Source organism: Petaurus breviceps, unplaced genomic scaffold (assembly GCF_028583685.1).
Source record: "Petaurus breviceps papuanus isolate PSGF00001 unplaced genomic scaffold, PetGlider_PUasm1.0 186, whole genome shotgun sequence".
NCBI classification, from domain to species: domain Eukaryota; kingdom Metazoa; phylum Chordata; class Mammalia; order Diprotodontia; family Petauridae; genus Petaurus; species Petaurus breviceps.
The window spans coordinates 14842337-14859511 of record NW_027185798.1 but is presented as its reverse complement, the minus strand read 5'-3'; the positions used below and the strand labels follow the sequence as shown (position 1 = coordinate 14859511).

The 17175-nt window shown below is 44.0% G+C and overlaps 1 protein-coding gene across 2 annotated transcripts in view; it reads left to right on the top strand.

Moving 5' to 3' along the window:
- The window catches only part of LOC138162405 (merlin-like), a 54030-nt gene that overhangs the window by 14281 nt on the left and 22574 nt on the right, over positions 1-17175 (top strand). For both annotated transcript variants that reach the window (XM_069089550.1, XM_069089551.1), the window contains 6 exons: positions 2271-2354; positions 3779-3847; positions 6973-7055; positions 9883-9958; positions 15463-15600; positions 16807-16881. In XM_069089550.1, the coding sequence (XP_068945651.1) occupies positions 2271-2354; positions 3779-3847; positions 6973-7055; positions 9883-9958; positions 15463-15600; positions 16807-16881 (525 nt within the window). The remainder of the gene's footprint in view (positions 1-2270; positions 2355-3778; positions 3848-6972; positions 7056-9882; positions 9959-15462; positions 15601-16806; positions 16882-17175) is intronic.

Sequence of the window (17175 nt, the reverse complement as noted above, 5' to 3'; positions counted from 1 at the left end):
GGTGCTTAATAAATGTTTGTTGATTGATGGTTCTATCTACCCTAGTGCACAGTTCTACCCCATCTTCCATCCTCAGTACAGCTAAATACAGCCCTAAGTGTTTCTGTGGTCTTTAGTTTCTTTACCTGTCTTTGCTCTTTCTAAGCTTGAGCTCACATGTACACATGGGAAAACAGTTACAAAGACTGTGTGAATGGGAGCACAGTTTTAGGACTTTCCAAGCACATCAATATGCAAATAATTCTTCCCTTTCTCCTCCCTCCCCTCCCCCCCCATTCCCTCCATCCCAATAGAATATGTTGCCCACAGGCAACTTTGTGGGAAAGAGTGAGTGATTGCAGGGAGATAAGGGAAGACCCAGGTTCTCAGAAACTTCCAGGTCTTTGGTGCTCTCCCAGATTTCCCTTCCCCATCTTCCCAAAGAGATTAAAGCATTTCTGTTGGGGACTTCCCAATAGAAAAAGCTTTCTAGGGAAGGGTGTGTTCAATAGAATATGCAAGTGATTTAAAAGTGATCTAATTGGGACTAATTAGGTCACAAAGAATTTCTATTCTCATTTCTACTAATTCAGTTAGACAGATTGAAGACCTTCTCTGAGAGAAGCATTGTACTCAACTGGGATACAGAAAAACAGTCCTTCAAAGAGCTTCTCTGCTAATGGGGTGGTGGGTTATAACTAGTGTACTGTCTGTCAGGTAGGTCAGAGGAAGAAAAGAGTACTAGCAACTGGGGACATTCATTCGTTCTTTCAAAAGTCATTCAACAAATACTTATTGAGGGCCTACTAAGTACCAGGCAATGTGCCAGATATACAAAGGGATACGAAGACAAAAATTGGAAGTCTGCTCTCAAACCACTTATGTTCTCATAGGAATGGGCCATATACGAAGTATTATCAATCTGAAAGTTTGATTAAAGGAGGCAGATAGGCTATAGGTGATACACACTTAGGACGTTTATTCCCTTAAAGCTCGATGAAGCTAGCACACTTGTATGTACAAGGAGCCAGAACCCAAGTTCTGATACAAGAATGACAAAGTTCTTTTATATGTTATAGGACAATCCCAGGATATCTGTGTCCCTCAGACTTATGGTCTCCTTATATTTCTGAAAAGGAAGTTTCTTATTTGAGTAAGTCCTAAATACAAAATGACAAGACAATTGGCAAGCAGTGTCAGTTGGAAATTAGGGTCCCTGGATCCCTGAGTTTTCTCCCCTGTGGGGCATCCATGTGGGAGATATGAGAAATCCTACCATTCTGATTTCAGGCATCCTGTCACAAACAGGGAGAATAGCCATTGTTGACCTTATCTGGTCTTTCAAGTTACTGACACAGGAAAGGGTATTTTTAGAGCAAAGCGAAGCAGTCTGTTTGATCAGTCTAGACTTTGGGTCTTGTTGGGGCCCCCAAAATGATATTAAATGATTATTAGTGTATATAATATATAAAGGGATAGATACTCATTAGTGAATACAAACTCTATCTAAATGTCAGGCATTTAGGCATATGAGGGGGATGGATCTCTAAAACATGGCAGGATGAGGAAAGCCCTTTTGGAGGAGGGGGACCTTAAACTTGGTGGAGGAGGAAGCTCAGAGTTCTAAGAGGAAGGTGTTTCAGTCATGACAAGCAAGAAATACATAGAAGGCACAGAGAGGGCAGAGGTGTGGGCTATGAGGAACAGGCCAGGAATGTAGAGTATGTGAGAAGAAGTAACATATCACCAGGGAGCCATAAGTTGGGAGCCAGACTGTGAAGGGCTTGAATGCAGCAGAAAGGTTTTATCTGCCCCTATTGGCAATAGGGAACCCCTGAAGCTTCTGGAGCAGGCAAGTGACGTGGTCAGACTTGTGCTTTAGGGACATCAGTTTGGCTGCTCTGTGGAGGGTGTTTGAGGAGCAGAGAAGAGAGAGTGGAGACAGGCAGAACACTTAGGGGGCTATTACAGTCATCCAGGTGAGAAGTGAGGAGAGCTAAGGCCAGGGTATTGTTTCTGGGAAATGAGAGAAGGACCTGGAAACAAGAGATGTAGATGTTGTAGAAATGATTCTACTGGGCAGCTGATGGGATGTGGGGGCTAGAAAAAGGGACAAGTAGAGGATGATGACAAGATTGCAAAAGAAAAATGAAAAGAATAGGAAAGAAACTTTCATTCTGCTTCTAATGGGACATGGTCTGAGTGCATTTGCATTTATTTGACCACTGGTACCTTTAGCCAAATCCTAATGGGACCAACTAGAATCAGGCATAATTGTTATTATATCTTAGGTGAAGAAACAGATATTGGATGAAGAAATCTATTGTTCTCCAGAGGTCACTGTTTTGTTGGCTTCATATGCTGTCCAGGCTAAGGTGAGTGTGCAGAACTTTTGTCTTTATTTTTAGTTGTTTTTTTTTTTTTAGTTTAAGTTTAATGTCAGTAAAAAAAGTTGAATATTGCTTTTTACTGGATATTAAAAAAACACATACATCACTGAATGTTTACTCTAAAGAAACAAGGCAATTATGTAAATAACCTACTTGGGGAGGATGAAATACAATCTTTTTTTTTTTCAGTCATATCTGACTTTCCATGATCCCATTTAGCGTTTTCTAGGCAAAGATACTAGAATGGGTTGCCATTTCCTTCTCCAGCAAATTTTGCAGATGAGAGGACTGAGGCAGACAGGGTTAGGTGACTTGTCCAGGATCACACAGCTAGCAAGTGTCCTAGGTTGGATTTAAATTCCAGAAGGTGAATCTTCTCGCCTCTGTGCCAGGTGCTCTATGCACTCTGGCACCACCTAGTGGGTTTCAAATATCTGCAGGGCTATCACAGAAAGAGGCCATGTTGGAGTCGTTATTCCTTCAACAAAACGACCTTTCCCATCAAGTTTCCATATATTGCAGGGGGGCATAAGAAATTACATGGGAACTTTGGGGGAGCTTTGCGGAACCCGCAGACATGAAGGCCAGCAGATGACACAGAAAAAGTTTAGAAACTCAAAAATGTATAAAATATGTTATTGTATAATATCAACATATTTTTTTTTCTTTTAATACCATAATAATTCAGACTTCTCTGGTAAGAAAAGAGGGTCAAAGAAATTTAGGTGAATTTTCCAGATCGTGGGGGTGCTGTCCCCTTCACCCCCTCAGTAGGGACTAGAGAGCTAGTCTGGGAACCAGGAAGGTCTGGTTCTAGGTAGAATGATGGGCCTGCAGTCCCAGAGACCTGGAGATCCATTTTTTCCCTCTGCTCCTTCCTAGCTGTGTGACTCTGGGCAATTCACTTAACCTCTGGTGGCCTCAGTTTTTTCATCTGTAAAATGGGCATAACAGTAGCACCCGCCTTCCATCCAGATTGTTGTGAGACTCTAATGAGATAATTGTGCAGTGCTTAGCACATAGTAAGTGTGATGTAAATGTTAGCGATTCTCATTATCTCAGAGCTCGGGGCATTTTCTCTGCCTGTCCCCCAAGCCTGGAGAGTTCTCTGCTCTTAACTCTGTCTGCCGATTTCCTTGGTTTCCTTTAAGTCCCATCTTTTACAGGACACCTTTCCCTGCCTTCCTTCAGTTAATTACTTCCTCCTTATCCTGCTTATGGCTTGTGTGTATACATCTAATTACATGTTGTCTCCCCCATTAGATTGTAAGTTCCTTGAGGGTAGGACTGTCTTTTGCCCTTTTTTTTTGTATCCCAGCATTTAGTACAGTGCCTGGAACATAGTAGGTCCTTCACAAATGTTTACTGATTGATCTTCAAGCTAACTGGAGTCTTGTTTATATTTTCAGTATGGTGACTATGACCCTAATTTTCACAAACCAGGCTTCTTATCCCAGGATGAACTGTTGCCCAAAAGAGTGAGTATCTAGAAGGTTTCTTGCATTTCTCACACTTTGAGGTTTAAGAGATGCCAGGAGGCGTTCCTAACGAGAGAGGGAGAGGGAAAGAAAGAAGGGGGGTGGTGAATGGGATTAATGAGAAACACCTTTTTCCTTAATTCTGCTGATCTCTGTGCTCTCCTTCCAATCTTTCAAAGTCTCTTAAAATTCCTACTTCCTCTGTGAAGCCTCTCCCACCTACTCCAGCCAATACTGATTTCTCTCCCTTCTAACTTTTAAGAGGACTCATTTTCTGACCTGTGTTTCATCATTCAATTGTATTTAATTGTATAATTTAGTGCAGGGTTCTTAACCTGGGTCTATGCACCCTTAAGAGTCTGTGGATAGATTTCAGGGCCTGTGAACTTGTAACTTTAAGCATTTTGATAACTTCATTTTAGTAAAATAGTTTTCTTTTGTAATCCCATGTATTTATTTTATGCATTTAAAAACATTATTTTGAGAAGGTGTCTATAGGTTTCACCAGACTGCCAAAGATTCCATGATACAAAAAAGCTAAGAACCCCTGCTTTAGCATATATTGTTCTATATTTGCTACATCTTCTAGAATTTTTTATTTGATAGTATTTTGTTTTTTCCAACTACATGTAAAGACAATTTTCAACATTCATTTTTTGAAAGATTTTGAGCTCCAATTTTTTTCTCCCTCTCTGCCTCTCATTCCCCCTCCTCAAGACAGCAAGCAGTCTGATATAGGCTATACATGTACAATCATATTAAACATATTTCCACTTTGGTTGTGTTGTAAAAAAAGAATCAGAACAAAAGGGAAAAACAAGAAAGAAAAAACAACAAAAAAAGCAAAAATAGTCTGCTTTGATCTGCATTCAGACTCCATAGTTCTTTCTCTGGATGTGGACAGCATTTTCCATCACGAATCTTTTGGAATTGTCTTAGATCATTGCATTGCTGAAAAGAGCTAAGTCTATCATAGTTGATCATGGAACAACTCTCCCCCACAGACGCCAGCGCACTGGTGGGTGGGTGTGACCCACACTTGTAGAGTTGTTGTTACTGTGTACAGTGTTCTCCTGGAACACTCCCTTTGAGCTCTTTCTGTCCCCCTCCTCCATTTCCCCGAAAAGGGCTTTCAAGGTGCTCCCAAGCCAGGAAGCTCCCAAAGCAGTTGCTGGAATACTTGCTTCAGAACTGACTTGCTGTATGATACAGCCCACAGCTGTATTTGATTCTTTCTACCAATCTCAATACATTTCTTTTTGGTTAGACATTATCCAGTGACTCAGAAGCATTTCATTCTTCCCAAATTGATTAAAGACTTATTCATACCTAGTTTATGCCTTTGATTGGTTGATCAGTTCATTATGAAAAGTTTGGGCCTTCCCTGTTTAATTGGGGGGGAGTGGACCATGGTCTTACACTCTTCTCCTAGTTTTTTGCCATCCTCAGTCAATCAGCTGGAGTGCTTTTGGCAAAGTGTGCATTAGGAAGGTTACTGACAAACCGCACATGTCCAGGAGGGCACCTGGGTTGGCACAAGGATCCAGAACCATGCCATTCAAGGATCAGTCAGAGGAACCAACGGCATTTAGATTGGAAAAGAGACTTTGTGAGGTCTCCTAGCTATCTTCAGATGTTTGAAGGGCTGTTAAGTAGAAAGGGCAGAGGTTGGTTCTGCTGAGGCCTTTGGGGCAGAAGGAGAAGCGAGGAGGGGGCACTTCAGGGAAGGTGATTGAGGCTCTGTAGGAAACTGCAGATGCTCAGAGCTGTCTTCAAGAGAAGCAGTGGAGACCTTGTCACCAGAGGCTTAATAATGACCTGTGTGGGACACTGGCCAAGAGGGCTTCCTTCCTACATTTCCTCTGAGGGTTCTGCCAGCCCTAGCGTTCTGTGGCTCTGGGCTGCATGGTTTCCACCATGGACAGCGTGAGTTCTGTGTCACAGGGAGAATAGACTCTGGGGAATGAAATATGTGAATGGCAGGCAAAGTGCTACTCCTTGTTTGAGTTTTGTGTGTATATGTCTGCTGATTTGCACAGAGGCCAAAGGTCATCCTTTTGTTCCTTATTATGAATCTCCTTAGCAGGTTTCTGTAAGTATGGGAACACTCTCCCACATAGATGCCAGTGCACTGGTGGGTGGGTGTGACCTACACTTATGTATAGGCTGTAGTGTATTTATTATTCCGATACCTGCTTTAATATACGATATCTTTTTTTTTCTTCATTGCCTTATTGTTGAATATGTGATTATCTAATCATTTACTACAAGTGTTATTATTGTAAATGGCTTATTTTGTGTAAATGGAAGCACATCAGTGGAAATCGAGAGCTGAAGGGGTAAAAAGGAGGAATATATTCTTCCATAACAGGGTTACCTCTCTAGGTGTTTGAGAGAGTAGGAGTGTAACTTCATGGGTGTGGGTAGTTCTTCCCGGGAAACTCAGACCTGTTAGTGGGAGGGCAGGCTGGATTGAGTAAGCCAATCTCGGGAGTGAATGGGTATCCATATAACCTTTTAGAAAGATGTGAGCTGCTGTAGTGGGTGGCCACCCCTTACATATGCCTCTTCTATTATATTTAGTAAGAACCCAGTAGGGAATAGGGCATTTTTTTTTACCTCTTAGGACTAGGGCCAAAAGAAAAAGCATATACTAACTGCTCCGTGAGAGACAAATGTTAGCTTTTTGTTTTTTTGCATTTTTTTTTTTTGGAGAGGGGAAGGCAGGGCAATTGGGGTTAAGTGACTTGCCCAAGGTCACACAGCTAGTAAGAGTTAAGTATCTGAGGCCAGATTTGAACTCAGGTCCTCCTGACTCCAGGGCCAGTGCTCTATTCACTGCGCCTCCTCCAAATGTTAGCTTTTATTAATGAAACCATGCTGTAATGAAAATTACCCAGAGCAGTTGCTGTTGGGGCTGAGTAGAATAGGGATGAAGAGGAGGAAGAGGATGAGGAGGAAGATGGTGATGAAGACAATGGAGGGGGGAGGAGGAGGGGAGGTGTGGGAGGAGGAGGAGGAAGAGGAGGAGGGTGATGGGGAGGAAGATAATAATATTCCCATCTTTAATGAGCAGTGGAGGAAGCTCTTCCTTCTCAGAAGCCTCAGTTCTTTCTTTCTGGCAGGTCCTCAAGCAGTATCAGATGACAGTGCACATGTGGGAAGAGAAGATCACGGCCTGGTATGCAGAGCACAGGGGCACTGCCAGGTAGGGAGGCACCACAGCCTGTAGAAGGCTGTGGGCATAGCGCTGGACTGTTTGGAGCTGCCGAAGTCAAGGCAAGGCAGCTCCATTAATTAAGCCTCTCTGTGAACACCACTCCTGGACTGTGGCTTACAAGATGGACTTATCCTGGGTCCTCAGGAAAATACTGTCATCAGGTTTCATGAGATCACATATATGAGGAGATTTGCATGTGTAAATGCCAGCTCTTCTCCTTAGTATTAATAATGGGAGACATGATGTAGAGCAGAGAGGTTTATTTGTGACTTCCTTTTTGTTCCTACAATATTCTTGTGAGGTCAGAGCTATAGGCATCCATAGGCTTTACAGGGAGGACCAGGAAACTCAGACAGTCACCTGCTCATCCTCAAACACTAGTGTTGGGAGGGATGAGAAGAGCCTGGGTCTCTTTTCACTTTTCGTCCAGGCCTCTCAACCCCGCTATGCTTGGGAGCCCCTTAGCTCCTGCCAAATCTCATGTCATCGCACCTAGTGTCTTATCGAGGATTCCTTGTGCTGAGAACGCTCCAGGAAGATGCTAGCTTCTTCTTAGCTGGGCAGAGAAGGAGGGAGACAGCATTCTTCTTGAGTCACACCTTCTCCTCGAGGGTCAGAATGGTTTGAGGTGACTCATGTTTACCATGGCCCCCAGGGCTCACCTTCCTGAAACTGACAAACTTCCTGAGCGACTCATCCCAAGAGCAAGGACTGTTGTGCTCAGGAAGACAAGCAGCGTTGGCCACTCTCTGGTGGGATGTCTCAGGGGCCCCATGGCCAAAGTCAAAAGGACTGGATCTCCCTGCTCATGATCTTAGGAATTAGAATAGAGCATCCTAATTAGATCATAATCTGTATTACATTTAAAATTTACACAGTGTATTACATGAGTTTACTTGAGCCATGAGTAGGTCGCTCAGGTTTCATTATCCTCATTGTAGGGATGAGAGGCAGAAGGTAAAGGAACATGCCCAGCTAGCGTGTGTAAGTGGCAGGAATTTTCTGATTCTGAGTCTAGCTCTCTATCTGTTATATCATGTTACCTCTCTGTTCATAGGAAGGGCTCAGGGTACTTGAGAAAGAGTATTTCTAGGGTAAATTTAAGGACAAGGATTCCAGATCTCCACCATGGGAGAAAGCCAGGGGTGGGGAGGATTGGAGTTGGGTTGGTTAGTAAAAGTTTTCCTAGTGAAGCTAACTGTGTTACTCTTATTCAGTCACACTCTCTCCTGAATAAATATGTGTGAGGTGTGGCTGGAAGAACATCCTCAGGGAGAGCTGGTCTAGGAGGAGAGCTGCCCCTCCTGTGCCAGTATGTCTGCTCTGTTTCTTATTGGAGGGATACAGTCAGAACTTACAGAGTTTTCTGGATGGTGGGAAAAGGTCTGGAAGAAAATGGTGGAGTAGTTTGGGGGAGGTGGCTTTTTCTCCTGGAGGTGGGGAATGCTTCCTCCAGACTAAGTCTGGAGAAACAAACCCATCAGAAATTGTTGTCAGCATTCACTCTCACTAGCTCTTCTGTCCATCCATCCATCCATCCATCCATCCATCCATCCATCCATCCATCCATCCATCCATCCATCTGTCCATCCATCCATCCATCCATCCATCATCCATCCATCCATCCATCCATCCACCCATGCATTCATCTATTCATCCATCCATCTGTCTATCCATCCATCCATCCATCCATCCATCCATCCATCCGTCCATCTGTTCATTCACCTAGTCTTTATTGTATGCTTGCTCTGTGTCCAGGACTGTGCTAGAAATTGGGAGAGGTACAAAAGAAATGTAAGACATTTGCCTTGTCCTTCATAGGTCTAGTTAGGAAAACCAGACACATCTACATGAAACCATCAAGTAGCAAATTGTATTTAATATTACTGTATCAATATTTCTTTTCTGTGGTTTCTGAAATGGAACAACATGAGGGCTTCAGGATCGTGTTATCCTTGTGAATCCTTACTTGGGAAAAGGGTCCTTTTGCTACTAATTCAGTCTGCTGAATAAGTAGCATATCTCCTTGGATATTTATACAAAGCAGGAATTTGCTCTGCCTTTTCTCCAGTCAGTGAATCAACCAGCAAATCAACCAGCATTTATTGAGTACTCTAGAAAAAGCATTTTTCCAGTCTCCATTCTGGCACAGACATGGGCAGCTGCCTGGCTGGTGTTGGGGAAAGTAGACTTGACTTGGATTGAGGAGAGATAGGACTGGAATCCTCGATTTGAGGCTTATTAGCTATATGACCTTGAGGGTGTAATTTACTTTTCTAAATCTCAATTGGTAATTGAAATGGGGGTAACAGTGCTTGTGCTAACCACCCTTCTTCCCTCCCCCCAGATTTATAGGATCACAGATTTAGAGATGGAAGGGGCATTGAGGACATTTAGTCCACAGTACTCTTTTTACAGATAAGGAAACTGAGGTACCATAAGGCTAAATGACTTTCCAGTAGTCACCACAGCTAGTATTTAAGGTTGGGTGTGAGCCCAGTGCTCCAAGGAAGACACTTTGTAAGCCTTACATCTAGAGAGTGTTGTAGCTTTCGAGTAGGAAGGGACCCCAGCAGTCACAGAGTCTAGCTCCCTTGTTTCATAGAGGCGGCCCACCCAGAGGCTGGGTGACTTGTCCAGGATGTATTTATTGTTGTATTTATTTTTTAAGCACCACTTAGACTAATTAGAAACTGACTGAATTAAAGATATGATTAACTTGAGTAGGTATAAAAGCATAGGTTTTTTAAATAAAGTGCTAGAAGTAATATCTTCCTATCTTAGATTTTTCCTGACCTACGTGTTTGTTTTCCAGGGATGAAGCCGAGATGAACTATCTGAAAATTGCCCAAGATTTGGCGATGTATGGTGTCAATTACTTCTCCATTGAAGTAAGTAAAGTTTGATTTTAAGTGGGTCGGGCCACTATCTTCAGTTTCCAGCCATTTCGTAGAAGCTAGTTTTTTCAGGGTTATTTTGGGATTACCAGTGAAACACATTTGGAAGTGGTTTCCAGATTACCGTCCCCTTTTCATTTGTAGACTTTTTTCCAAGCTGGGAAATGTCAAGTACCTTGACACCATGTTAGATAACCAAGTTTTGGGCCTTGGGGTACCAGAAAGTCTCAGCCTGAATAAATCAACTGTCATTTTTTAGAAAAGCTATAAAGATCTGGCCTATATTATATGTTCTAATCCTGAACCCAGAAAAAAAAAAAGCTGGAGAAGAGACTGATATTCATTGAAAACCATTTAAGGGTCTTATCTGAGACTTATGAATGGTGTAGGGTCTTCTGTCATCGCCTTTGACCGGAGTGTGCCACCAGTGAGGCCACAGAGAATCCAGGGGGTGCAGTCTTCCTTTTGTATGTGGGGAGGAAAGTTAGTGAAGGGATGCTTTATTCTTCCTGTCCACATTGACTGATCTCCATCTTCCCACTAAGCTGCTCCAGGGCTGGGGAACTTGTGGCCTTGAGGCCTCATGTGGCCTTCTTTTGACTGAGTCCAAGTTTTACAGAACCAATCCTTTTATGAAGGGGATTTGTTCTGGGAAGTTTGGGTTCATTGCAGGGCTGCCCTTGAGGATCTGGAGGGCCGCATGTGGCCTGGAGGCTACAGGTTCCCCAGCCCTGTCAGAAGCCACATTTCTCTTCTTACACTGGCCCTGTGCCTGGGTTCTTGGCGCTCCTGTCACTCACAGCCTCCGGAGCATTTCTCTGGATGTTGCCACTTAAACTTCCTAAATTCCAGTACGATTAGGAGGCTGTTTCTTTACAGATCTGTGTGTGTGTGTTTTAATTTGGGCGAGTAGCCTCTCTCTCTCTTTCTGAAGAAACAATGTGGCAGACTGGATGGGGGGATACACATGGTGTCAGGAAAACCTGAGGTCGGATCTCTGTCTCAGAATCGCACAATCTGTGGGACCCGAGCAGATCGCCAAACCGTTCTCTCCCTCAGTTTCTTCATCGGCAAAATGGGGGAAAAATTCTTCCTTACAGGGTTGTTGAGGAGAAAATATTTGTAAAAGCCCCTTGCAAATGCTGGCTATTATTGTTCTATATGCTGCTGCTGACTATACATTCTTAATGACCCCCCAGTTGGTGACTGTTCTTGGTCTGGTTTGGATTGTGTGAGTGAAGTTGCTAAATAGTCTGAAATGACTTTATTATAATGTAATTCAGTTCAATCCCACAAGCACTTATTACCTCCCTACTATGTGCCAGCCATTGTGTTGGGGCACTGGGGGTCCAAAGACAAAAATGAAAACAGTCCACAGTCCCTGCCCTCAAGGGGCGTACATTCTACCGGAGGTAAACAACAGGTCACAGACAGGTACACACAGAGATGAGTACAAAGTGAACTTAGGCTTCTCTGAAGACTTTGATGCTTGTGGCTGCCCCTTTTCCTCTCTCTTGAGTGTCTGTGACGCTGCCCTCTCCTGGCTTTTCTTTCTGTATGTCTGATTCTTCTCAGTCTCCTTTGCAGGGTCATCCTCTGTCTTTGTGTCTCATGTGTAGGTCTGCTCTAGTGCTCTGTTGGATCTGCCTTCTTCTCTCCACATTCTCTTTAATTTATCTCATCAGCCCCCATGTGTTTAACTATAGTCTCTCTTTAGATTACTCCCAGGTCTACATACTCAGACCTCAACTCTCTCCTGTGCTCTAGTTCCACACCATTGACTGCCTCTGGGTCTTGCCACCTGGATGTCCCATAGACATCTCACACCCAGCATGTCCAAAACAATTCAGTGTCTGTCCCACAACCCACTCCTCTTCCTGACTTCCCTATTGAGGGTTCCACCATTCTCAGGGATATAGGTTTATAACCTAGGAGGCATCTCTCATTCTTCTCTCATTCCCAGTTCCAATCACTTGTCAAATCTTGTTGGTTCCACCTCCACAACAGGTCCCATTCTCTCCTCTTCTCCCCTCTTATTTGACTCCGCTAATTCAAACTGTCGTCCTCTCTCAAGCAGACTCATCACAACAACCTGCTGATTGGTTGTCTTCCCTCTCTAGTCTGCCCTCCCCATGGCCCCTGCAAGGACACTCCTCAAGCATATGCCCTTATGTGCTTAAGAAGTTCCAGGGCCTCATCAGTGCCTTGAGGTGAAGAGACAAGCTCCTCCTTTTGTTCTGAAAACCCTGTACAGTCTGCCCCGAGGATGGCTTTCCTGGATGGACTTGGCAGGACTTTCCCTCGTGCACTGGACACTCCCAGCAAACTGGCTTCCTTTCACACCAGTGACATCAAACACATAAAGAAATGGGACCATATATCTGGACATGAGAGTCTCTGCTAGCTGCAGATTGACTTAGTTTTAAAATACAATATTATTTGTGTTTGGTTATATTTTATTTATTTTCTTTCCTTTTTTTTTTTTTTTGGAGAGCAGTTGGGGTTAAGTGACTTGCCCAAGGTCACACATCTATTTTTTGTGCTAAGCGTCTGAGGCCGGATATGAACTCAGGTCCTCCTGACTCTAGGGCCGGTGCTCTATCTACTGCGCCACCTAGCTGTCCCTATTTATTTTCTTATATATTTCCCAATTACCTTTCAATCTGGTTTGGAATGTGTATTGGACACCCCTGTTTGCCCACACACTCCATCTCCCGCCTACATGTCTTTAATTCACTTTCTTCTGTTAGGTTCAACTCAAAGACCATCTCCTAACAGTGTAGCTGCTGTGAGTGTCCCCCTGAGGTTACTTGGTCATTATTTGTGTACAGTTTGTATTTTCTTATACTTCTGTACACGTTAATCCCTCTCAGTAGAAGGGAAACTTCCTGAGCTCAGGGACGGCTGGGTTTCTTTGTTTTAACATCCTCAGAGTCTAGCCTTGTACCTGGCATACAGTAGGTGCTTAATAAATGCTTATCGAATGGAAGGGAACTGAAAGCTCTCCTGTGGGAGGTGACTCAAAAGCCTCAAATAAAGCTAAGTGCTCTTGTTGTTACTGCCACTGTTACCGCCATTACTACTGCTACTTACCATTAATACCACTGTTATGACTACTGCTGCTACCGTTATCACGACTCTCCGCTCCTGCTGCTACTACTACTATTGTTACTATTACTACCACCGCCACTACTGCTACTACTACCACCATCATTACCACTATTTCCACCACTTCCATCTGGTGTTTATATAGCACACTGTGTTTTCCAGAATTCTTTCAGATGTAATGCTTTGATTCATTTAATCCTCCTAAGCACACTGTCAGGTAGGGAGGTTGGGCAGATAGGGTTATGATCATTTAAGGGAGAATATATGGGTCTTCAGAAAGCTTAAATGGCTTCTCCAAGGTCACACAGAACTAATAAATGAAGGAAATGGGCTCGAGCCCAGGTCTTGTGACCCCTTATTCAGTGCCCTCCTTCCTGAGCAGGGGCCTTCCTTTCCTTGGATGTGATGGTGCAATGGCCTGGGCTGATGTCTCTTGGGCAGAGCTGCCGGTCCCCCTCCCTTCCTCTCCTTGGTGGCTGGCTAGGAGACACCAGCACCAAGGGAATGGCCTCTGCCCACACTGGTTTTCTGGGCTGCTCCACACAGCTCTAGCATCTCAGGAGAGATGGGAACATTAGCTGGTGTTTATTAAGGGAACATTAGCCTTGAACAAAAGGATATGTTATTGACCCAGGAATGTCTCAGTCAAGCTGAACCTTGACAATGCTTCTCCTTGTCTAACAGACCGTGCTTTGAAGTTGTTCAGCCTTTGGATCTCGGGGATCAGGAACAGTTTGGCTCCTGATTCTCTGGCATCTGCCAGGACAGCTCCAGCACACCAGCAGGCTGGCTCCCTTCCTACCCAGTTCTAGTCAAGGCAGGTCCTGCTCTAGGCTACTAGTGTGCAAGCTGTTTTGTGGCTTCATATGGAAGAACTCAGAGATCATGCAGAATCTTAGGAATCTCACCTTTTGCTGTTGGAATATCTGTGCTGAATGAATGGAAGTAAGTCAGCAAGCATTTATTTAGCACCTGGCTAGGTGGCACCATAGTGCACAGAGCACCAGGTCTGGAGTCAGGAAGATTTAGCTTCCTGAGTTCAAATCTGGCCCCTGACACTTCCTGGCTGTGTGACCCTGGGCAAGTCACTTCACCCTTTTTGCCTCAGTTTCCTCATCTGTCAAATGAGCGGGAGGAGGAAATGGCAAACTGCTCCAGTATCTTTGCCAAGAAAACCCCACATGGGGTCATGAAGGATTGGACACAACTGAAAACGAGTGAACAAGAATGAGAGCAGTGTGCCAGGCCCTGGGTTAAGCTCTGAGGTACACAAAGAAGGACACAACCAGCCCTTAAGGAGTTCATGTCTAATGGGGGAGACAACCTGCAGAAAATGGTGTACTTGCAAGATGTATACAGGCGAGTTGGAGGTGATGTCATCAACACATCCATAATCTGCTATTGAGTACCTACTAAGTGCCCTGCCTGGTGCTAAAGCCTGGAGGCACAAAGTGGCCCTCAAGTAGTGCCATTCTTTTTTTTTAATTTAAAATTTTAATTTTCAGTTCCAAATTCTCTCCTTCCTTCCACTGCCTCCTCCACCCATTGAGAAAGCAAGAGATAATGATGCTGATTATAATATGAAGTCATGCAAAAAACATATCTACATTAGTTATGTCATGAAAAAAGAAAACTAAAGAAAGCAATATGCTTCAGTCTGCACTGAGAGTTCACCGCTTGTCTCTCTGGGGGGAGATGGCATTTTTCGTCATGGGGTCCTTGGTCAGAGTAGCTAAGTCTTTTACAGGTGATCAGACTTACAACATTGCTTTTATTGTACGATGCTCTCCTCACTTCACTTCACATCAGTTCATGTAAGCCTTCCCAGGTTTTTCTGACACCATCTTGCTCATCATTTTTCATAGCACAACAGTACTCCATTACAATCTTAGACCACAGCTTGTTCAGCCATTCCCCAATTCATAGGCATCCCTTCAATTTCCAATTCTTGGCCACCACAAAAAGAGCTGCTATAAATATTTTTGTACAAATAGGCCCTTTTCTGTTTTCTTTGATCTCTTTGGGGCACAGACCTTGTAGTGATATTGCTGGGTCAAAAGTAGACATAGTTTTGTAGACCTTTGGCTATAAAAATCCCGAATTGTTCTCCAAAATGGTTGGCCCAGTTCACAGCTCTACCAACAATGCATTGGTGTCCCTGTGTTTTCCACATCCCTTCTAGTATTTGTCATTTTCCTTTTCTGTCATTTTAGCCAATCTCATAGGCATGAGGTGCTATCAAAGAGCCTACATTTTAGTGGGGAGGTATCATACAAATAACCATGTCCAGACAAGATGGATACGGGGTAAATTAGAAGTCTCTCTAATGTTTGATTGCTTTAGCAGATTGTCTTCTTAATCCCTTGGCTGGGCATTTGGTTCTTTTGCAGCAAAATAAAAACCACATAGATCTCTTGCTTGGTGTAGATGCTAAAGGGATCCATGTCTACAGCGTCAATAACAGGTTCTCTCCAAACAAATCTTTTGAATGGAGTGCCATCAGAAACATTTCCTACAGTGAGAAGGAGGTAGGTGGGGATGGCTGGACTTTCATACTTGGTGAGAGTGTGGTTGGCTTGAGTCTTTTAAAGTGCAGTTTGTTTGAGCCCTGGGAGGAGAGAAAGTTAGTCATTCTTATTTAGAGGGACATGCAAAAAAGGGGGGGTAGGAAAAATAACCTAAGGAAAGACATGGGGCTTTTGGGGGGACCCTTGCCTTTTCTGCACCATCTCTGAGAGAAGACAGATGATCACACTCTGCTTGTGCTGCCAGTTGGGGCAAGTTGTAACCCTTTCTTTGACATGTTTCCCATCAGAAGCCTTGAATGGAGGTTTGGTAACAGGAGGCAGTTTACAAAGACCCACTTGGCTTCATGAGTCAGAACAAGGGGTTGGTAGCCAAGGGCACTGACTGCAGTGAACAAAGGAAGTAGAGAGCATGTTCCCAGCTCAAACATTACATATTGCATAGCAGGAAAGGGTGATGGGAGGGAAATGGCCGGAGGGAAAACCTGCTCAAAGCTGTGATCCAAGAGGCATAGATCCAAGGGATGGACTGGGGCACGTTCCAACAGGCTCAAGAGAGCCAGACATGACAAATCAGGGCTTGGTTGATTGTTTTGTTGATTGTCTGGACTTGAGGAAGTGATGGGGAAAATGTGTCCCATGTACCCCCTAAGCTGATTGTTAAACATCCACTAGCACACCATTGCACCTATCTCTCTAACTCCTAGGAAATTCCCTTACAGTGGGGCTTTCGGGTCAGCTTGCTTTTTCTGAATCTCCCAACTGTCTCTGCATTAATCTGAATTCTCAACCTAACCAATGAAGCATGGAAAACCAGCTATGGTACTGTAGCTCCCAACCCCACACTCTGTAGTAGCTCCCCAATAATGAACTTCTCAGAGCAGAAAAGGCTTTAATCTTTTGTGTTTCTTCTGCTTGTGTTCACTCCCTCCTCTGGTAGTGGCTGCATGCTTACTGGGTGGTTTGTGTGGCTGACAGCCCATGATGCTAACAAGTGGGAGCTGTTCATGTCAGCACTTCTGGCTCCTGATGCGAGGTCCCCCTAGGCTGTACTCTTGGTAGCTTACATGGAAGGACACCCATTGGGCCAGGCATGCCTGGTAACTCTCCTACCTCAGAGTCCCCTGGTTGGGATCCTTCCACAGAGAGCTCCCACCTTCTGAGGACCTCTGCAGCTTCTTAATGACCGTGTTTTCATCTCTCCACCAGTTAACAATTAAGCCTCTTGACAAAAAGGCAGAAGTTTTCAAGTTCTTTTCCTCACAGCTGAAGGTGAATAAGTTGGTAAGCAGTTATCCCATTTAAAAAAGACAAAAAAAACAAGCTGATGGGGTGAAGTCGGGAGGTCTGTTATGGATGCAGCTTGAGGAATGCTCTTTGTAACAGTAGGGTGTCAGCACAGGCAAAGAGGAAACAAAATCGCTGTTTCATAATGGTTTACCTAGAGGACCCCAAGCGTCAACAAAACAGTCAAGTAAGCCCAAGGACCAAAGCCTTCTGTCTGAACTCTAGGCTGGGAATGGAGTCCTGCCTCACTCCCCTGATTTAACCATGGCTTCTCTAGCTGTGAAAAAATAA